General features: G+C 37.7%; 2 protein-coding genes across 2 annotated transcripts; both read left to right on the forward strand.

Moving 5' to 3' along the window:
- The first annotated feature begins 252 nt into the window (after positions 1-252).
- On the forward strand, positions 253-12043 carry ttc21a (tetratricopeptide repeat domain 21A). Its single transcript, XM_027002975.2, has 29 exons — positions 253-279; positions 527-656; positions 739-849; positions 1070-1236; positions 1418-1540; positions 1728-1885; positions 1985-2069; positions 2299-2397; positions 4408-4600; positions 4784-4872; positions 5034-5228; positions 5351-5486; positions 5594-5751; positions 6003-6212; positions 6410-6648; positions 6942-7014; positions 7110-7220; positions 7332-7470; positions 7686-7786; positions 8385-8573; positions 8699-8809; positions 9037-9118; positions 9233-9383; positions 9842-10003; positions 10216-10405; positions 10621-10845; positions 11200-11320; positions 11515-11582; positions 11913-12043. Exons 1-29 carry the CDS (start codon positions 253-255, stop codon positions 11988-11990), a joined length of 3921 nt encoding a protein of 1306 aa, XP_026858776.2. The 3' UTR covers positions 11991-12043.
- A 4881-nt stretch (positions 12044-16924) lies between these two features.
- On the forward strand, positions 16925-18840 carry cebp1 (CCAAT/enhancer binding protein (C/EBP) 1). The gene is made up of 3 exons (XM_027002994.2): positions 16925-17024; positions 17295-17594; positions 17752-18840. The coding sequence occupies exons 2-3, from the start codon at positions 17295-17297 to the stop codon at positions 18067-18069; spliced, it is 618 nt and encodes a 205-aa protein (XP_026858795.1). The 5' UTR covers positions 16925-17024; the 3' UTR covers positions 18070-18840.
- Positions 18841-20624: the final 1784 nt, after the last annotated feature.

The raw sequence follows: 20624 nt of genomic DNA on the forward strand, positions 1-20624 counted from the left end.
ACAATCTACTTAGACCCTCTGGCAATTTCTGAGGTTAAGTTTTATAAGCTTTTTATACTGAAACATCTGTGGTCTATTAGTTGGCCTGCTTTCAAGGCGTTGGCATGTGTTGTGTAGCAACCGAAAACGCTCGACATCAGCTGTTTTAGATTGCATTGAACCTGATTTGTCAAAATTTGTGGCATCTTTGAAAGTTTGACCATCTACATGAATCCTATCCTGTCTCTGCACTAATCTAAATAGAACTCAATCATGGCAGAAACCCATCCGACATGTTTAGTAAGTTTAAACATTTGTTTTACCTATGACGCTATGATTACGTTAGCCTTTCTGTAACTAATTATAGCAAGCGTTAGCTAACTACATATCAGTGTCTTACAACTTCGTAGCTAGCGGACTGGCTAAATCAATAACTACATAATTGTACGTTCTGTAATATAGGTTACATTTTGTAATTTAGCAAGCTTGCGTTAGACGGCGTGTTTCGTTTTATTCATGATCGTTGTGGTTGTATTTGAACTTTCAGACCTCTATTATATATTTACTGCGGGAACAATTCTATAGGCAAGCCATAAATACTGCCCTAAGGTTTCTGAAAACGTACATCAATGACCCCGTACTCTTGTTTTTCAAAGCATTTGGAACTCTGAATGAAGGTAATTAAAGACACAGGTAATAGTGTAAATTACTTGCTATGATGTTGGCTGTGGCCCCGGTTTATGCATTTGTTTTCTAAAGGACGTATCCAAGAGGCCATAAGGGAGCTTCATCAACTGAGATACAAGCCTCAGATCTGCCTTTGCTCAGTCATGGCGCTACTCTGCGCTTACAGGCAAAATAAGATCACTGGTAAGTTTTCTTGCTGTCATCCTTTATGGTAGGTATTTCACTGCGTAGTCAAAATACACAGGAGTTAAAGAGACGTCTATTATATATATATATATATATATATATATATATATATATATATATATATATATATATATATATATATATATATATATAAATGTATTTTTTTTAGAATAAACCATAGCATATATTACGCACTTTCTCCCCTGCCCTCTGTGAGATCGAGAGGCTATATCTGAGCTAGACTCCTGTTTAAAGATGACCAGGAGGACAGCTGAAGACAAAGCTCTGTACTATGGAGCCCTGCTTTATTGGATTCTGGGTCAAAATGAGAAGGCTAGAGAATACATAGAAAAGATGCTCAAGCTGTCTAATACCTCTTCACAGGTTTGTACAACAGTATGAACTGCCTAAATGAATTAGAGATGGATGGATTTTTTTGTTGTTGTTACTGTAGATGCTATAAAATGTAATTTATCTGTATTATAAATAAAGATATTTACTATAAATAGAAGCATTAAGGGAATGCAATGCTCATTGGGTCTAAAGTGTGTGCCTGTGTTGACAGGGGCTGATTCTTAAGGGGTGGATTGCTCTGACCTCAAAAAATGATGTTGAACGGTCTCATGCTGTCCGATACTTTGACGATGGTTTACGTGACTCTAAAGATGTGTTTGGATTGATGGGAAAGGTATTGCATTCCTAATTGTACATGCTGTTACACCCTTTAAATTATTTTAGATTTTCTCCTATAAGGAACAGAGTATTTTTTTATAGTACTATCAACGAGTACTATAAGACAAAGCAAGAAAAGTAAACCCTGTGAACCCTGACCTTTGGATAACTTTAAATCTTCCCTTAAATTTGAATGCTAATAGATTGAGTACTTCAAGTTGAGACAAAATGAGTACCGTGCTTTGGACATGGTCAATCAGATCATCGCTTCCTATCCTGACTTCATTCCAGCTCTTCATCTCAAGATGAACATATTCATGTCTCTCTATAACTGGGAGCAGACAGCTGAGGTGGCTAAGAGGTAAGCCTGATATTGTATTGACTACATGCAACAAATGATGTTCATTATGATTTTAATCATATGCTTAGTTGAAACAGTGTGTTTGCGTAAACCATGCAGAATCCTAGAGGTTGATGCACATAGCTTGAAAGCTCTTCAGATGATGACTATAATCTCTGCAGCAAAGGACGGTGACATGAGGAAGGTAATATGCAGCAGTTCATGCAAAGTCTGCAGCTTTTCATGTTTGTTTGGAAAGGCGGCAAGTGGTATTTCCAATTAACTGGAGTGGGAGGCTAACTCTACTGACAGGTAAAAGTGTGTTTAGCAATAATGGCTAGCTGTTAAAGTACCATCAGTAAAAATGTTTTTGTTCATAATAGCTCAGATTCTCCACCATTGGCATCGGTGTTTACTGTGCGCATGTGTTGCAGGTGATGGAGTATCTTCATCATCTTCTGAGTGCAGTTGAAGTCACAGAGCCCAGCACTCCCAGTCTTCATGTGGAGCTCACCATGCCCATCAGCAGAGTGGTGAGATATCGGCTTCGTTGTGGATGAAGCACAACAATTCAGAAATAAAACCAGGCATAGAGCACTATTGGTCTATTAGTAATGAGACTTTTTGTTGTTATGGTTTAGTATCTGAGCTCCAGTGCATTTAACCTGGAACAGTAACTCTCAAGTCAGCTTTAATTTAACATCTATATTGGGTGAATCTGGAATCACAGTGCCATTTAATGGACCATATGTTATTAGACAAAAATATACACTGACCGACCCAAAGGCATTACCAAAAACTGGGTATCTTTTCTGATGATGCTCTGCAAAGCATGTTATGTGTGGAATTTTCAGTTACTACTTGTTTCATATGCCCTGAAAACTCCATAGCTGCTGGAATGGTATGTGTGTGTTTTTTCTAGTTGTAAAGTTCTAATACTTCTGAATTCTAAAGTATTCGGTTGAGTGTAAGCAGTTGATTCTCTCAAGTGTGAGTTTTGACTAGCAATTAAACTAAAATGGAACTAAAATGCAATATATAATACTATTTACAGAGAATTAGCTAGATAGTAATTACAATGACAAAAATACCTTTAGATTCCAAAGGTTTAAGATGCTTCTGCACTGAAATGCAGGTACTGGGCAAGTGAGCATTCTCCCTGGCAGCCATAGAGGCTACTAGTCTCCAGTCTTTGTGGCAGTCTTTGACATCTTTGCCTACATTCTGGATCTATTCATCAGTTTTTCTCATGATTGCAAGAACAGTACTTCAGACATTCATTACTGTGATCTTCTGTCATCTGTCAGTTTGTTTTAAATATATTGATAAACCTACTAGTGTCTCTGGCGTCACAATAATATACCAGACAGTTGATTTCAACACCTAATATTGTGGTTGTGGGCTCTGTTTTTGAGGACACAGTGCAATCAGGGAAATGAGGCATACGATTGCACCACAGACACGTGTGGGTGCCAGAAATGATGTTTGCTGTATTCATGACCTGCGCAAAGCCACTATTCCGGCACAGAACGAAGCGAACACAAAGACATTGGGTTAGATCGAATACATAAACACATATTTTAAAAATCACAGATGAAACAGGCATACTATGATAATCATAATAAAAAAAAACTTTTTATTAATAACAATGCAGTGATAATTATTAACCAAAAATACCTACAGTTATGATAGTAATAATATGTATTATCATAATCATTGTTCACTGTGATGAGAATGAAATTAATATTTACATAATTGTGATATAACCCTTTTGTGAGAAATTGAACATGTCTTTATGTGCTTGTGTTGCTTCCGATAAGAGCAGCGAGCGCGGTTTTAAGTTAAAATGTGTTCAAACCGGTGTCCGACCAGCGTTTCTTAAATATCACACCGCCTGTTGTGGCACTCCACCCATCTTGTTACAGGCTCATTAATTTCTCTCCACCAAATTGACAAATGGCAATAAATGTGCGTGCTTCCTACAAAATGAGTAACATCCGGTGTTAGGCAGCTTTAATGCTCCAGTACACTATTGCCTGCTTTACTGGCATTCTTACTTCTTTGATCCTCCTGCTAAGAGACAACAGCACCAGACTACAGATGCAAGGGCTGTAGATAGAATCAGCTCTAGAATCTTTGTTAAATCTCTTGTGCATATTCCACTGATGAAATAGTACACAGCTACTCAAAAAACAGTTGATACATTTTTATATTTTTATTTGTTTTTCAAAATTTTTTTTTTAAATTTAGAACTGATTTTCTGCACTTTAACATTCTAGTGACTGCTTCATTTTATATTTTGGAGTAAAAGCTGCAATAAACAGCTAGTGTCACTCTATAGTAAAGGTCAGCATGGTGTATGGATAAACATATGTTTTCTTTCTTCTTTGTCTTGTTTTAACATAAACTATCATTTAAGACTAAAAATGAAGAATACGCAATACAGGAGATCAAATGTAATATATGATCTAAACACTGAGTATGCTCAAAAGGTGTATTTAATTTTATTTGTTGAAATAATTGAGCATATTTTTTGCCAACAGTGTGGACACAACAAACACATTGTCCAGATGCTGACATTGTTTGTGCAGCGAGCTGTGTCCAGAGCGCCAGGTGATGCGGCCTTGGTCTCTGAGCTTGGTTACTTCTTCACTCTCCAGTACAGATACAAAGAGGCTCTCAGATGGTACACAAAGGCTCTAAACATGGACCCAGGCAGCAGGCCTGCCTTAGTAGGTACATGACTGCATACCAGACTACAAGGCTTACTGTTTAAACACTAGGAAGAATGTCAGACAATGATGTCATTCACAACTGTGGTCAATGACAGTTGTTGATGTTTTACAAAACTGATTTCCATGCTTATATCAGCTTGATGCCAGTTATTTGGTGTGTATTTGTATTGTTACCTCAATGTAGGCATAATCAGGTGTCAGCTGGTGAATGGACAGCTGGAGGAGGCAGAGCAACAGCTGGAGTTTTTTCATGAAGTGATTGGATATTCAGCGGTATATTGTTCCAGCTTTGCAGGCCCTCTAGTACCCAATGATCTATAAAGCTATTAATTCAATTTAAATTGATGCATCACTTTTAACAACTGACACTGTTTCAAAGCAGCTTTATAGGAATCCAGGTCTAGATGTTAACCACAACCATCTTCATTTGGCAGCAAATGACTCTTCTGCAGGCCATGGTGGCTCAGAAGAAGGGAGTTGACCATGATAAGGTGGCAGGCCTGCTTAAGAAGGCAGTGGATTTCCATCTACAGACACTCCAGGGGCTGCCCCATGGTGTGGACTACTTGCAGAGACTCGACATCATCTTCCTCCTCCAAGTTGTCAACATGCACCTTGCCAGTAGTCAGGTACTTTCACTGTTGCTTTTTGACTTTCCAGTAAGATATGTGATATATTTTAGCATTACATCGCCCTTTGAAATTGACCTATGGACTTTGGTCTTATGTCTGAAACTTTGTGCACTGTACAGGAAATGCCATATGGTGCTGGTCAGCCCCTTCCTTTTGGGCTAAAACATTCCAATATGATTCTAAAAGCTGTTATTAAAGCTGCTCCTGGTCTTTTAGCCAGCTGCTACTACATGGCACATGTCAAATTCCTCACAGGTATGTGTCATCAGCTACAATTAACAAGTCATATAAAGGTGCTTGGTAATAGTGTTTTTTTTTGTTTAAGATTATAACTAAAATGGGACAACAACATGCATTTGCAGGTGATTGGGCAGCTACTCAACACTTTCTGAACCTCTGTATGGAAAAGGAACTCACTATGCCTGAGATGCACCTCCTGCAGGCCAAACTTTACCTCCATGCTGGAGATCACAGCAAATGTCTCAGTAGCTTAGAGTCTGGAGTCAGCCATAACTTTGAGGTCAGTCACAGGACTGCTCTTTAGTTCTCTGTCAGTGCTTCCTTTCTTTGGTACTATTGCTTACAATATAATAAACAAATGCTCTGCAATGTAGTACATAATACCTAAAATATATATTACAGTAGACTAATTACATTAATTTAAACTGTGGGTATTATTTAGTGATTCTTTTCCCCTATGATGTAAAAATGCCTGATCTGTTTGGGTATATGTGTGTGTGCGCGTGTGTGTGCTTGAGTCTGCATTTTTAGTTAAGACAGATGCCTCAGTATAACCTGATCAAGGCCAGAGCTTTAAAGGGGTCCGGGAAGCTGGTGGAAGCCATTCAATGCTTGCGCATGGTAATGAGCATGTCAGGAGTTAGGATGCTCACTGAGGGCCAGGACCCCCCAGTTACTCAAAGTGAGCGTGTTTCTGTGTTCCTGGAGCTAGCAGACACCCTGAGGCTGAATGGAGAGCAGGTAGAACTTTTTATGCTTTGGGTTTGTGACATTTATGTAGTGCTATAGCAAACAGCTAAAATAGAAGTTTGCCCTCTGGGACACTTACATTTATTGCATTTGGCAGATGTTCTTGTTCAGAGTGACTTACAAAAGTTGTTTTCACTGCATTATAGTACTGTATTTATGTGTTTATTTGCATCCTTCTGTCTGGTTAGAGTGAGGCTACTAAAGTAATGCAGGATGCGATTTGGCAGTTCAAGGAAACATCTGAAGAAATACGTGTTTTGGTGGCTAATGTGGATTTGGCCTTATCTAAAGATGATGTTGACACAGCTTTTAACATATTGAAAAATATCAAACCCGGCAAGCACAGCTATACTAAGGCCAAAGAGCAAATAGCTCACATTTACCTGGAAAAACTGAGAAACAAGAAACTCTACATAGCATGTTACAGGTAGACACACATGATGCAAATTATTTTAAAATAGTTCACTTGTAGTGTAAAAAGTGTAAAAATCTGTAAAATGTAGTAGAACATTTAGAAGACTGTCACTCATGATTTGTGGGAAATTGTTATTGTGTTATATGGATGGGACAGGATGGTGTTAATTCTGTGTTATGTATACACATGAGGACAATAGAGAAATATTCATCATAAACGTACAAGAAAAATTGCTTGTATGAATACCAAAACAAAGATCATTACCGAGCACTTAAAATCTGAAAATGAGTCTACAAATGTTTCAGGGAAATATGTGAACAGCTACCAGGACCTCACTCTTATGTGCTGCTAGCTGATGCTTTCATGAAGATCCAAGAGGTACCTGTGCATACCAGCAATTTATTTCAAACCTCAGTGCCACAATGAGGACAAATCTCTCTGGATGGTATCAAAAGGCATTTATTTTCCCATAGCCAGAGAAAGCTATTGAGGTGTATCAGGAAGCAGTACAAATGGCACCTAAAGATGCTATGTTTGCAAAGAAAATAGGCCAAGCCTTGGTGAAGACACACCAGTATGACAAGGCAAGTGACATTTTTTTCAATGGAAATCTTTAGCAGCTGTATTTTGTCAGAGAACATTTGCATATTAAAAGGGCCAAATCTCAGCTCATCTGTCACCTGGTTATTCCTCAGGCTGTTAACTACTACGAGACTGTCCTCAGCACTAGCCCGCAATACTGTGTGTGTCTAGAGCTGACTGCGCTTCTGCTTAAACTCAAACACTTTGAAAGAGCTCAGCAGATCCTGGAAAGGGCATTGGACCATAAAGACTGTAACTAATTTTTAGATTTCATCAAACTCGTTCATTTGGGTACTTGTGTCTTTCTTGTAAATCGGCCATGCATATTAAAAAGGCTCAAATACACATGGCTTGAACCTCCATTATTAGTGTCCAAAAACACACTGGTAATCTTGGGCTTGCTTTGGGCTGCTCAGAGAATGTAAGGCTCCAGATGAGTTCCAGAATGTTTTCCGCCCTTTCTACAGGCATGGAACAGACCACGATGATGAATGATGTGAAGCTTTTAAGAGTGCTAGTAAAAGTGTTCAGTGCCAGAAATGAACTCTGTTTAGACAAGTTACAACAGGTCAGTGAACACTTCCTGTGATGTTTCACATACAACATTTTAGTCAAATGTCCAGTATATTCCCATTCTGGTTTTATGTCCCCTATTACTGACTCAGTGCTGGTGTGTTTACCTTTCCCAGAGTTTTAATTAATTTTCGTTATATCATGGTGTAGTGAATAAGTACAAAATTGAACTATGCAGGGTTTTGCTTGCAAAATAGTATCAGTTCTAAATGTTATCTTGTAGAACAAATATCGCTATCAAATATGTTATGATGATCACACCTCAGAACATTGGATAGTGAAAAAGATAGGTTTCACATTCATTGAAAAGGGAAGAGAGAGAAGAAAAGTTACTAAATTGGTTTTATGGGAAAAGAGTTGCTTCCAGGAATCTTATTCAAGTATCTTACATGAAATCAGATCTAGGCCCTGAGCTTACCTCTGTAGTCTCTTCATTGTAAAAAGTAATTTTACAGCTCTCAGTCTTCACTTCCAGTCATCTCTTATTCTATGTTTAGTACAGCTAATGTTCATTTTCAGCATAGAAAATTGCCAGGTGGTATCTTTAATTCACCTTTTTATTAGTTTTGCACTGTGACAACCCTCCTCTTCAGATCTATGATCTCCAGCAGAAAATTCTGAGACAACTGCCTTTTGAGCAGCCAAAAAGCAGAGATGAACAGAGGAGAGTAACAGCAGCTGTTTGCTGTGATCAGGCTCAAGAGTACTGCAGAAGTGGGGATCTTGAGAGGGCCCAGCAGTGCTACTCTGAGGCTCTGACCTACTGCCCAGAAGACACAGAGGCCAGTGTCATAGAAATCAGCTAACAGACAATTGTGCTTTTAGAAGTCATGGTCTGGAAGGTCAAATAACTGTTTAGAGAGAGACATCTGGATAATAATGATTCGTTTTTTGCTCCCATCTGCAGATTCACTTCAAAATTGCTAAGCTGTACTATGAGCACCACAAACTGGATTTTTGTGAAGATCACTGTCTTAAGATCCTGAAGCACGACAAAAATCATACTGCCACCACTATGGTACTTTGTGTATATGCAGTTTAGAGAATGTTTTCTTATGATGTTTTTCCTAGTGTGAAATAAATGGTCAGTGCAGATGCATAGAAAATCCTTCTCTATATCCCTAGGAGTATTTGTAACCTTGAAAAGTAAGCACTTGTTGCTTTTCCATTTATTTCAATAGCTAATAGATTTGTTATACTGAAAACTGTGATCTCTATCTGTTTGTGCATTTGGTATGCCTTTAGCTGTTGGCTGATGTGCGATTTCGGAAAAACCAAAAAGAAGCAGCTATCAAGCTATACACAGATATCATACACCAACACCCAGGTATTGTTTTTGAAAATGTGTGATAATTGCTTACTAACAGGAACATAAGGAATAAGTTTCCTGCATTTTACTGGGTCTGTTGGCTTTGACTCAGCTTTGTCTGTTTTGAAACAGACAACTTCCGTGCACTAGCCAGCCTGCTGCATATGCTGCGTAGGGTAGGGAGACTGGATGATGTGCTCCTCTTCTTTAAAACATGTGAATCCTACTCTCCAACTACAGTAACAGAACCAGGTTACAACTACTGCAAAGGCCTCTACTACTGGTAAGTGTTAACTAATGCTCATTGCAGGATCTCTTTTAAAAAGTAAATGTAGACCAGATATTCTCAAACTAGACCCCAGAGAACCCCAGCCATACCCAAAAGACCTAAAAATTATAAAATGCATCCTTCAGACCTTGATTTTAAAGTTTGGGGTGTTGTAGGGCAAATATGTGCCCTGGCAGGGGACCTGGAATAGCATCCAGAAAGTGGCCAACAAATCATAATTTTGTAAAAGGTTACTTGCCCTGTGGATAGAATTTATTAGAGCAGGAGGAAGAGGAGACCTTTTCATATAAAAGGTAATGTTTACTGATGCATGTTTCATTCCTGTCTTTGTCCCTCACAGAATCTAAAAGATCACCATATGCTGGAAAGGCTGCAACTCAGCCTCATCAAAATTCAGTCATCGCATGTTGAATATGGTGGTTTATCAGAGGCTTTGTCTTTTTCTGTGTCAGGCACACATATTATGTGAGGGAGGCACTGCTATACCTTAGCAAGGCCAGAAGGGACTCGGAGTGGGCGGAAGAGGCTCTGGAACTGATGATGCACATTTGTCTTAACCCAGACAAAAAAACGTTTGGTGGAGAGGTGTTTGGGGGCTCAGAGGAGGGCCCCAGGTAAGTCAGTTTTTAATTACACTTTAATTAAAGTATAAAGTATTTAGCATCTTAGTTTACTTTGCATATTAATAAAAATGTTGCCCATTCTTTGTCTTTAAAAAAAAATTGAAATACAAAAGCAGATTGTGCAGTTATGGTTAAAAATAGTAATTCAAATTATTTTGCCTCAATTGTTCATAAATATACCACCTCTTATTTGCCACTACCAGCTTGCCCCTGATCTTTGATAGGTTAATGGGCATGAACATAGCGCAGAACCTGCTGAAGGAGTTCCCCCTCCACTCCAGAACTGGCCAAGATAAAGCCACCCTCCTTTATAACCTCTGTGTGGTCCACAGCAAGGATCTGAAACAGGTGGAAAAAGCTGTGCTTGTCCTGTCCGACATGATGGCAAGGAATGTAAGCTTCTTTCCTTAAGAGAAACTTTCTCTTTTTCAAAAACACACTAATGTTAGTTTGAAAACTTGTATATCTGAGAGGTTAACATTTTTCTTACTAATATTTTTCATCTTGTTAGAAATGTGTTGTCTGTATGTTGCCTTTACATCAAATGTTGAGTGCTGCAGTACTTTCAGAAAGAGAAGCTTCTGTTGGGCTTTCCCCTGTGCAAGTAGGTGATGCTAGAGGCATCATTGTTGGTGGCAGCCCAGGCTCTCCTGCAGCTCAAACAGTTTCCCAGAGCCCGGCATTTCCTGAAGAGGATCAGCAAAGCACACTGGACCCCTGCCATTGCTGAGGACTTTGAAAAAAGCTGCCTGCTCCTCGCTGACATGTACATCAAAATGGGAAAATACACAAATGCAGAGAAGCTTCTGGATGACTGTATCAGACACAACAAGGTAAGGACCTGCTACAAGTTTTTTTCTTCAGGACATGTATAAAGATTACCAGCCAATTTGCATTCAGAAAAGCTTATATTTGCTTCAAGCATATTGCTTGGTTCTATGTTAGATGCAAAATTATTGAGGAACCAAAAGTCAAACTACATGCGTTTCCTGAAATTACACATTTTGCTGACTTTTCCCACTGGCAATAGTAAGTGCTTGTACAATGGTTTTAGTGCCTGCTTTAAGCTTCTGGTAGTAAAGGTATAGAGGCAGTTTCCCAGGTTGGACTTTTTATATCATTTTATCAGTGACATCATGTAATCAGATGCTGTATCTGCATCTGTGCTTTTTATTGTGCTTGTTCAGTCATGCAGCAGAGCGTATGAGTATATGGGCTATATTATGGAGTGTGACCAGAGGTACAAGGATGCTGCTAAACAATATGAACTAGCCTGGAAATACAGCTACTGCATAGACCCTGCTATTGGTACAGACTGTCTCACTTTCTTACTTGAACACAAAACTGGTGCTATTGTAGATTATTCACATCCACCTTTATATCACGTCCATATTATTTTTAAATAATCATAGATACTCTATTTTAGGTATTGCAGTTCAGATTTAAATTGATTTGTTTTCATCTATGACAACTATAATGCCTAATTTTGCTCTAATTCACAGGATACCGACTTGCATTTAATTACCTGAAATGCAAGAATTACACACAGGCTATTGATATCTGTCATCAGGTTTGTATGCTTATAAAAAGTTTTTTACACTGCTAACCGTGGTTCTAGTTAAAGAGATGAAACCAGGCAATTATCCTGATATGGTGGAGATGTACAGCAGTAGAAACTGACCATATCCTAACATGGAAAGGGGGCAAAAAACAAAAAAACAAAACATACTTTGGCATTGTAGTCCACTGCCTCTATAACCACTTAAAACAGGTGGTTGTTTCCTTGTGTAGCTTCACAGTGCATTTGTGAAGTTTCATTGCAGATTGTGTTAAATGTTTTTGTTTTGTGAGGTAAAAACACACAAATAAACAAAAAACCCTTTTGTGTTTGTTTTTTCAGGTTTTGCAGGAACATCCTGATTACCCTCAGATCCAAGCTGAAATTCTGAACCGGGCCCAATTCTCTCTGAGACCTTAAGCATAAAGACTTTAATACTTCACATGCCACTAGTTACCCATAAACTTTTTTTTTTTCAGTTCCTTGTACATGTAATAGATATTCCAGTAATTAAGGTTGAGATATTTCTGTCCACTCTTTTGTTTAACTCCTCTTTTTATGAACTTTTCTTTGTGTGAGATTTGTCAGGAAGCATAACCACTGACTGTGGCTAACTGATGTTTTAGGGAATTCAAAATAACATTTGTTGGACACTGAATAAGGAGAGCAGTGGTATGTATTTTGCCCATTATCTAAGTGAAGATTTTATTAACATGTGAAGGACTGTTTCATTCTGTTTAAATTTACTGTTGTGATATTCAGTAGTAATAAAAAATGTCTGAGTACAGCTATTAGGATACAAGGAGTTGTACTCAGCTGGCTGGAGATGGACCTATTGTCCTCTTTATCCCTGACAAGTCTAAGTAAACAATACTGCTGAGACCGAGTCTGTGGTCTTTCCTTTGAAGTCTTGACACGGATACTGGATTATTAACAGTTTTTAGTTTTGATGTCATATCATTAAAAGGTTTAAGGAAAATAAACAAATTAAATCTCACAACCTTGAGCCTGCATTTTTTTTTTCTGATATAAACCATTAAAACTTTAGGAAGGACAATTGAGTCCCAGTTTGAATGATACTTCTGTCCTACTTTATTTTGAAACCCCGGTGTAAACAGCTTGCCTAGTGCCAGCTCTTGTGTGTACAAGTGAGAGGAGACTATTAAGGGAAAGTAATTTTCCAGTTCAACATGATGCACCTTGTGTTTTTTTTTCTTATAATGGCAGGGCATTCACATCTTTATGATTATTTCTATATGGAGAATTGATCTCATCCATGCTTTTCATATGTACATCATCTCAGTCGTGTTTATGTACCTGTCTGGGGTCCAGAATCCAGGAGTTAACCATTTTACAACAAGCAAATGGTGTGTATATTTATTATTGTAAAGAGGGCTTAGCCTGACAGTATGGGAACTAAAATACAGTGAACTTTACTAACAAGGAGGAAGCCTTGTTAGCACACTTTACATTATGATTGTAGCACACTGTATTTTTAAGCAAGGCCCTTTCTCTTGTCTGCCTAAAACGTAGTGAGTGAAAAGTTTGAGACTTTTTTAAACAAAAAAAAATTTGTGGTGACATTTCTTATGGTTTTGACAATGGCAATTATCTATTATCTAATTAAATTATGCAAATCTTGTAATAAGTCTGGAGGAAAAAAACATCTCTTGTATACTAAAGAAATGCTATTTTATGTAAATGTGGTTAAATTGTTTAATAAATGATTTATATAAAAATTATAATTGACAATATGCAAAAGAAGTACTGCGGTTTTGAGGGAGTATGACCTCTACAATTATGAATGTAAAGATTACCATACCTCCTGGCTAGACTGGAGTGCTTACCAATGGGTGCAACTTTAAAGTTTTGTTTTTTTTCTTTCTTTAATTGTAAAATAATTTTATTTACACCATCAATAAAAGTAAATCATTATTTTTACATGTTGTATGTTTACTGTATTATTTCACTGATGTGAGAAATTATTATTGCTTTGCTGAGATTAGCCTCTGCAGTCTAGAACAACGGTGAACCTGCCCCACCACCACTTGTTGCATTACTGGATGGTGACTTCTGGCCAGTCAATCCAATAACCTTCATGAATTCAACTGTATCTGCTGATCTGTATTGTACATTTCCAGAAATTCAGTTCATGATGCACTGCACATTTTATCTGATCCCATTTCAATCACACAATCACATTTGCTGGACAGTGCAATCTCAAGTGTTTCATTTTTTATTCCACAAATACAGTTAGTATATATAATCTAATGTATGTGTAGTATAATCTATAATGTATCATCTGTCAAATTCATTATATTTATTTGTGATTGGGCCCTGCTTTGTAGTTCCTATTTTTAATTAAATTATTTGCCTTTTTATTGGTGGTAGTATCCCAGATATTCTGCAGGTGGCACTGTTCCTATGGTGGAGAACTGTGCTTCTCTGCTGAGTAGCAGGCAAGTGTGGCCAAGAAAACCATTGCTCGTCCTGGAGATTGCAAGACACCTGGATGCCAGGTACAGAGATTATCCAGGCCATAACATTCCACTTATCTAAAGGGAAATCTGATTCTAACTGAATTATGATTATGTCCTGTTCTTGTGGGTCATCTAAACAATTGTATTTTTTCTAGTGGACTTCTGAACTGTGTCACTGGTGTGGTTAGCTATGGCCCTGCTTCAACTTGCAACACTTAACAGCAAACCAACAGTTCTCCTTCACAGACTGGCTGCACTCTGTATCTTTTCTTGTTTTCTGTTCCAAGTATGAGACTGCTAATGTTCAAATGTATGTCTTTTACAAAACACTAAAAAATGTATTTCTGCTAAATCCAGCCTGTTCAAAATGTAGGCTAAAACAGTTCCAATTCTGAGATTTAAATCCCAGTTCCCTGTTTTGGTGATTATAGTGTAAATGCAAAAATAAGGCACAAAATCATGGTATTGCCACATATGGGGGTGACAGCAATAGGTTTTGGAATTTTTATGACCCACGACACAGAAAGCAGCTTGGATTAGTTTGGTATAAATGCCTTGTGACTACCTGAGCTGCAGTGCTTGCCTCCTTTAGACTGCTCATCTGTTTGCAACAATGTGTTTACAATGTTTCCGGGCTTGTATTTCTCATGCATGTGTTTATTTTTGTTTTCTCACTGTAGCTTTTTTAATGTTGTGTAGGAGTATATTTTTAGGGAAGAACCTAACTTTAAAAAAAATGGATTAGCCTACACCCAAACAAATTAGCAATAAAACCACTAAAAATGTTGCACATGCATGAAAACACAACCACCACAAACAAATCTAGCTGCTGGCTAAACTGGCAAACAGATCAACCATGTGAAACTTTCCATATGTATGTTTACTGTGTTGTCTCTGAAGAAATGCTGGGTTATTCCAAATTCCACAGCACTGAGTCAGCACATGAAAGTATGTTCTTTTAATTGCATAACCTACATGTGTGTATATGTGTTTTATATATATATATATATATATATATATATATATATATATATATATATATATATATATATATATATATATAATTATTATTAGTTTTTTTTTTTTTTTTTTACAAGACATTGTTTGAGAGCACTAGAAGTAATACAGTAGACAACTCCCACAGTGATGCATAGTGTATTACTTGTAAGAGATCGTCTTTATATTTGAGAAACCAAGAGTAAGCTTGCTGATCAACTTGTTGATCACCTTCGGACCATCAGAATTAAGGATTTGTTGTGTCCAGTGGCAAGGCATTTTAATACTAATGGACACTGCATTACTGACATATATGTTTGCATTGCCAGTTATTGCTATAGCAGCAATGAAATCAGAAAACTCAAAGAAAAAGAGCTAATCTACACTCTTGGAACTTTAGAACCCCAAGAAATGAATGTTATGATTTAAACATCTACTTTTTCATATATAAACTGGCTCCTCCTACTATGATTCAGAAGCACTTTGCTTGCACAGCTGATCAGGGACCTCTGTCCAAATCGATTTGTTTCTCTGTGTATTTTACTACAATTTTTGAAATTGCATCTCTTGCATCTCTTACTACAGTACACTGAAGTTACTCACCTGTAATCTTCTTCGGATTTCTGATCCTGGATCCTATGAATTACCCCAATCCCAGCACTACCAAGCCCACCTCGTCTTCCCACCGTCCTTTCCGATGTGGTTTGAACTAGCTAGACACACCTGTTGCCTATTCTCTCCCTTACCTAGGTCTCCTATTCAAGATAACCTCCCTCACACTCTCATCGCGGAGTATTGCCGGGCTTAGGCCGCATACCGAACTCTCTCCTACCTGTCTTGCTATGTTCAGAATCCAAAAACCTCTCCATTCAGTTCAAGCCTGCTCTACCAAATAAAATCTTTTGCATTTGTGTCCTCTCTTTCTCGTGTTTGAATTTGTTACATTAATACTATTTGTGGGAATATTCCGAGGTCACTTGCTAGACGTTTCACTTTTCATTGTATTCACATTGCAATTAGGTGACCGATTAGTCAGACCGGCTGGCTAACTCGACAGTCTACGTTGTCTAGCTAACAATTTCATCTATATGTGGTCGAAAGAAATATCAGTATATAAAATCAAGAACAAACCTTAATTTTTATAACCTTGAAACCTTTAAATCTTGAAAATATACCTTAATACGGGGCATGAATTGCTGCATGTTATGAGATCAGTTCAGCTACTGCAACTTTTCTTAGAATATCACTGATATTGGACTACACATTACTTTCATATTAATAATGCACATCAGGAGAAAGCAGCAATGTTACACTCAGATATGTGAACTACCTTTCATAAATGTAATAATTTGAGTACCACGCCAGAAAATGTGCCTGTTCGCTGTGCTTTGTGTCTGCCTACTGAGCAGTTATGTAACTTGCGAAGCAAAACGGCAACACTCATTGACCATCTTTAGGGATTTCACTCAGTGAGCATCTTTATTTTAAAAACATAGAATTAATTTAGAAATTAAAAATATGTACATTTTCAAAATTGCTTTTATACTGCAAACATATTGGTCTTAAAATTAGCAAGAAAATATACTGAATTGTTGATTTTATTTATTATTTTATTTAACTGAAACATATACATTTTCTACCTGGTATCCCTATTACTAAATAAATAACAACTAAAAAAAAATAATTAATAATAAATAAAACAATCTATGACAAATATGTATCCTCTTTAACTTCTAGATGGATGCAAAAAGTCATTTGATGAGTATATTAGAGGAAAGATGGTGTAAGAAATAAGTCAATGTGTGATGCAAAGGAAGAGAGAGAGAATAAAAGCAAGCCCGAGAAAGCGAGAGGGCGTTGTGACAGAGGAAGTGATGGTGTCATGATCTCTTGGGTACCTGTATCATAACGGATTTTGTGGCCAGACCCATGTAGCTTAGACACAGGAGAAACATACTCCAAAGAAGTTGAGTTAAAGGTAGGTGTGTTGTATACCTCTCTCTTTGCTCTATTTATTCTACTGTTGAACCTGTTGAAGACAAAGTGTAATTTCAGTTTAAAACATTAAGAATTAAAATTGAATGTAGAATCCAACTGACAATACTTACCATTACTGTAGCACTGATATCTTCAAAAGATGGAAGTGTCGGGGATTCTATAATTCCGGATAGTGATGAACATTGAACGTCCAACATTAATTACAATTGTGCAGTGGTGTTGCTTATCTACTGTCTCTCGCTCCTTGCAGATGTCCATCTCACACAGCAATTCATCATCTCTTGTCTTCTCCTCTCACAATCCCACTTCTGTGGACAACTCCTTGGACTTACCTCCTGACTTGACCACGGCATCGTTGGCCGGCCACATGACCCATATGAATGCAGGACACTATGGCCAGGCGATGGGAGCTCAGGGAAATGGGCTGCCCCACACAGCAGACAACAGGAATGGGGAGCCAGCAATGGGATTGGCATACTTGCCCTATTCAAGTTGTTTGACCTCAACCACCTCAGAGAGACCAGCACAACACAGCCACATTGTGCAACAGGTACAAATAATGTTGTTATGAAAGCATTTTTCACACATTTGTTTTTGTAGTCTTGTTTCTTGTATTGTCTAATGATATTTATTGAAAATCAGGTGACAACTGGTTTGTATGCATGCAGTCATGTTGCTTTACATTCCTGTGTTCTTTTTGTGAAAAGGAATTTTCCCAGTTTCTTCTACCTCCTCCTCCGTCCACACTTCGTCAGCCAGGCCCGAAGAGAGGCCTGAGTAAGGACAGCGTGGAATACCGCTTGCGACGAGAGAGGAATAATATCGCTGTGAGAAAGAGTCGTGATAAGGCCCGCCGGCGCATACAGCTCACCCAGCAGAGGGCGCTGCAGCTGCAGGAGGAAAATCACAGGCTACAGCTTCACATTGAACAACTTAGCCATGAGTTGGACACACTCAGACACTATCTCTCTCAACGGCACCTACAGTCTAAAGTAGATGGCATAGGAGTTGGAGAGAATTCTTGAGGTACCTGATTTTGATTGAAAAATAAAATAGAATAAATTCACAGATACCCTTTAAACCACAGTCAGGGAATCTTTAGAGTTAAATTATATGATATAAACCTATTCAGTTTGTAGAACCATAAATTAGTCTGTGGGGGAAAAAAATGCAATGAAAATGAACTCATCAGAGGGTTACAACTATTTTTCACCATGCCCAGGGCAGCCACTGTGCTGTTTCTCCTTTCTCTTTCTCTCTCTCTCTCTCTCTCTCTCTCTCTCTCTCTCTCTCTCTCTCTCTCTCTCTCTCTCTGTCATGAGAGATTTGAAAAAGGCCATATGTTTGACAGTATGAACAGTCTCAGTACTAATCTGATCATGAAACATCCTTAGTGGGACTTTGTCAGTTGTTTAAAATAAGGTGGATCATTACAACATGGAAATTATATCTGTTGATAATTCATGAGAATATCTATTGTGAAGTCAATACTGGTTTGGGAGAGATGTTACAGTAAGTCACAATAGTAATGGGTGGATGTTTTCAACACCGTCAATAATGTTTATTCTAAAAAATAAACAAAAAAAGTAATATTTAAAATATATGATGCTCACATGATTTTCTATTTTTGTCCTGAGCTGTCACATACACATTTACACATCAGCAAATGTGACAGTTAATGCATTTTGTCACACCTTTAAATTTTTTTTACATTTGTTTAACCATGACTGTCCTAATATGTTTTCCTAAGTGCAAAAAATAACTTTTACACTTTGTTTTGCTTACAAGTGAAAAGAAAATGGCTTTCAAATAAATATTTGCTGTTAGATTGATTTTTTTATATATATATAGTAGTCAAATTTATATTTAACACAATTAAACACAATAAAGCCTACATTTTTCATTAATAATGAATAACTGCAAGTTTCTTCTTAATCAATCATTAGGGTGCATTCCTAAATGTATTTAAATACAAATAAGAAAATTAGAAAAATATTCAAAACAATTCATTTAGCTGGTTTAGCATACACTCAGACTGAAAATCAATATATTTAATAGTATAAGTCGTTACTCTATTATCTTCTCTGCACCCTTCACCCCAGCTCACTTAAAAGCCACTTGCTAACTGACGATGACACAGGTTTTTGAGTGGGGAAGAACAGAAGCCCAGCTTTGGCGGGACGACTAAGATTTCATCACTGTGTGGGACAGAGGGCTGGAGATAGCATCAGAATGCACGGCTTTATGGGCCTTCCTGTGGCTGCTGTTCTGCAGGCAGAGGGCACACTGATAGCAGGCGGGAAGTGGACATGCTTGGCTTTCATCGCCTATCCCGTGTTATCAGCCTCAGTCATCTGCTCTCACACCTTGGCATCAATTTGGTGTGACAAGTGCACACATGCACATGTGCACGTGCACCCAGGCACACACACATATAAACCTGCATTAACAATATGCAATAAACCCAAGTCTGTCCACTTCCCACTTTTGATGTGTTATGTGTGCTGCGCATCTTTTGCTTGTGGTGAGACAGAAGGCACATTGAGAGCGAGTGGGAAGTAGACACATTAGTTTTTTTGCTGCATGCATTTTTCACTTGATTGGCAGTCTCTTCTTAATGCAGTGAACAGGGTGGCAATATAGATAAAGAAAACAGTGACCAAGCAGAGGAGAGTGTGGAATACATTTTTTGAAGCAAGATTAAGACAGAGTGAGGGACTAAAACCACCCTTTGACATTAAGCCTATGATTATCCTTGAGTATATATGTTGTAATGATATTGTGCTTGAATGTTTGTGTGTTGTAACAATGCTGTGAGTCTCTATGTAGCAATATGTGGTTCCCAGCCTGAAATATGGCCACAGGATTAGGAAAGATAGTGTTTCACCTCAGGTCCATCTTACTCAACACCCAATGGCTAATAAGATGCATTAATCAAAACCCAATACATTGTATCTGTTAAATATAATAAAGCTAAACCTGACCATTGAATTTATTAGAGTCTAAGTCTTACTAGACGTGGCCCTCTCAAAGTGAGTTTCACTGATGCTTTTCTGATAAAGACTGTTAAAATGCTACAATTATATTTATTTGTATATTTATGTTTAAAAATCACACAACTGGATAAAAACAAAAGTTGTGCAGTAGATATTGGCATGCACAGTTCCAGTCCTGGAAAGTCACAGTGATTAACAATTTAGTGGTTTCCATAATGCACCAGATTCAGCATATGTTAGCCGGAAAACACTAAGGTGTGTGAAAATGATTAAATCAAAACGAAATCATATACGAAATCATATACGAAATATTTGACAGTAATGTAAGCTATAGCTGGTGTGAAAACATAAAAAAAACACCACATTTGCAAACCTGGCCTGACAATATGCTCTCCATAAAATCGGCATGGGTGTTTTCTGATCAAGCACCTTTAGCCTTTATTGTGATGATCAGTACCAAATATCAGTGGCAGTTGTAAGGCACGTGATAAACTAAATCCCACAAACAATCAATAATGTTCTTCAACTTTTTCAGTCCCAGCCCAGTCTAAATGGTGAGAGAACAGAATTATAAAATTAACTGT

This window comes from Electrophorus electricus, chromosome 10 (genome assembly GCF_013358815.1).
Source record: "Electrophorus electricus isolate fEleEle1 chromosome 10, fEleEle1.pri, whole genome shotgun sequence".
Classification (NCBI taxonomy): Eukaryota; Metazoa; Chordata; class Actinopteri; order Gymnotiformes; family Gymnotidae; genus Electrophorus; species Electrophorus electricus.

What these genes read in the sequence shown, in the direction of transcription:
- ttc21a (XM_027002975.2), top strand. Translation starts at nt 253, where the DNA reads ATGGCAGAAACCCATCCGACATGTTTA. An exon ending in TGTCTAATACCTCTTCACAG is followed by an intron (nt 1,237 to 1,417) that starts GTTTGTACAACA and finishes CTGTGTTGACAG; the next exon opens with GGGCTGATTCTTAAGGGGTG. An exon ending in CTTTCATGAAGATCCAAGAG is followed by an intron (nt 7,015 to 7,109) that starts GTACCTGTGCAT and finishes ATTTTCCCATAG; the next exon opens with CCAGAGAAAGCTATTGAGGT.
- cebp1 (XM_027002994.2), top strand. Translation starts at nt 17,295, where the DNA reads ATGTCCATCTCACACAGCAATTCATCATCTCTTGTCTTCTCCTCTCAC. An exon ending in ACAGCCACATTGTGCAACAG is followed by an intron (nt 17,595 to 17,751) that starts GTACAAATAATG and finishes TTTTGTGAAAAG; the next exon opens with GAATTTTCCCAGTTTCTTCT.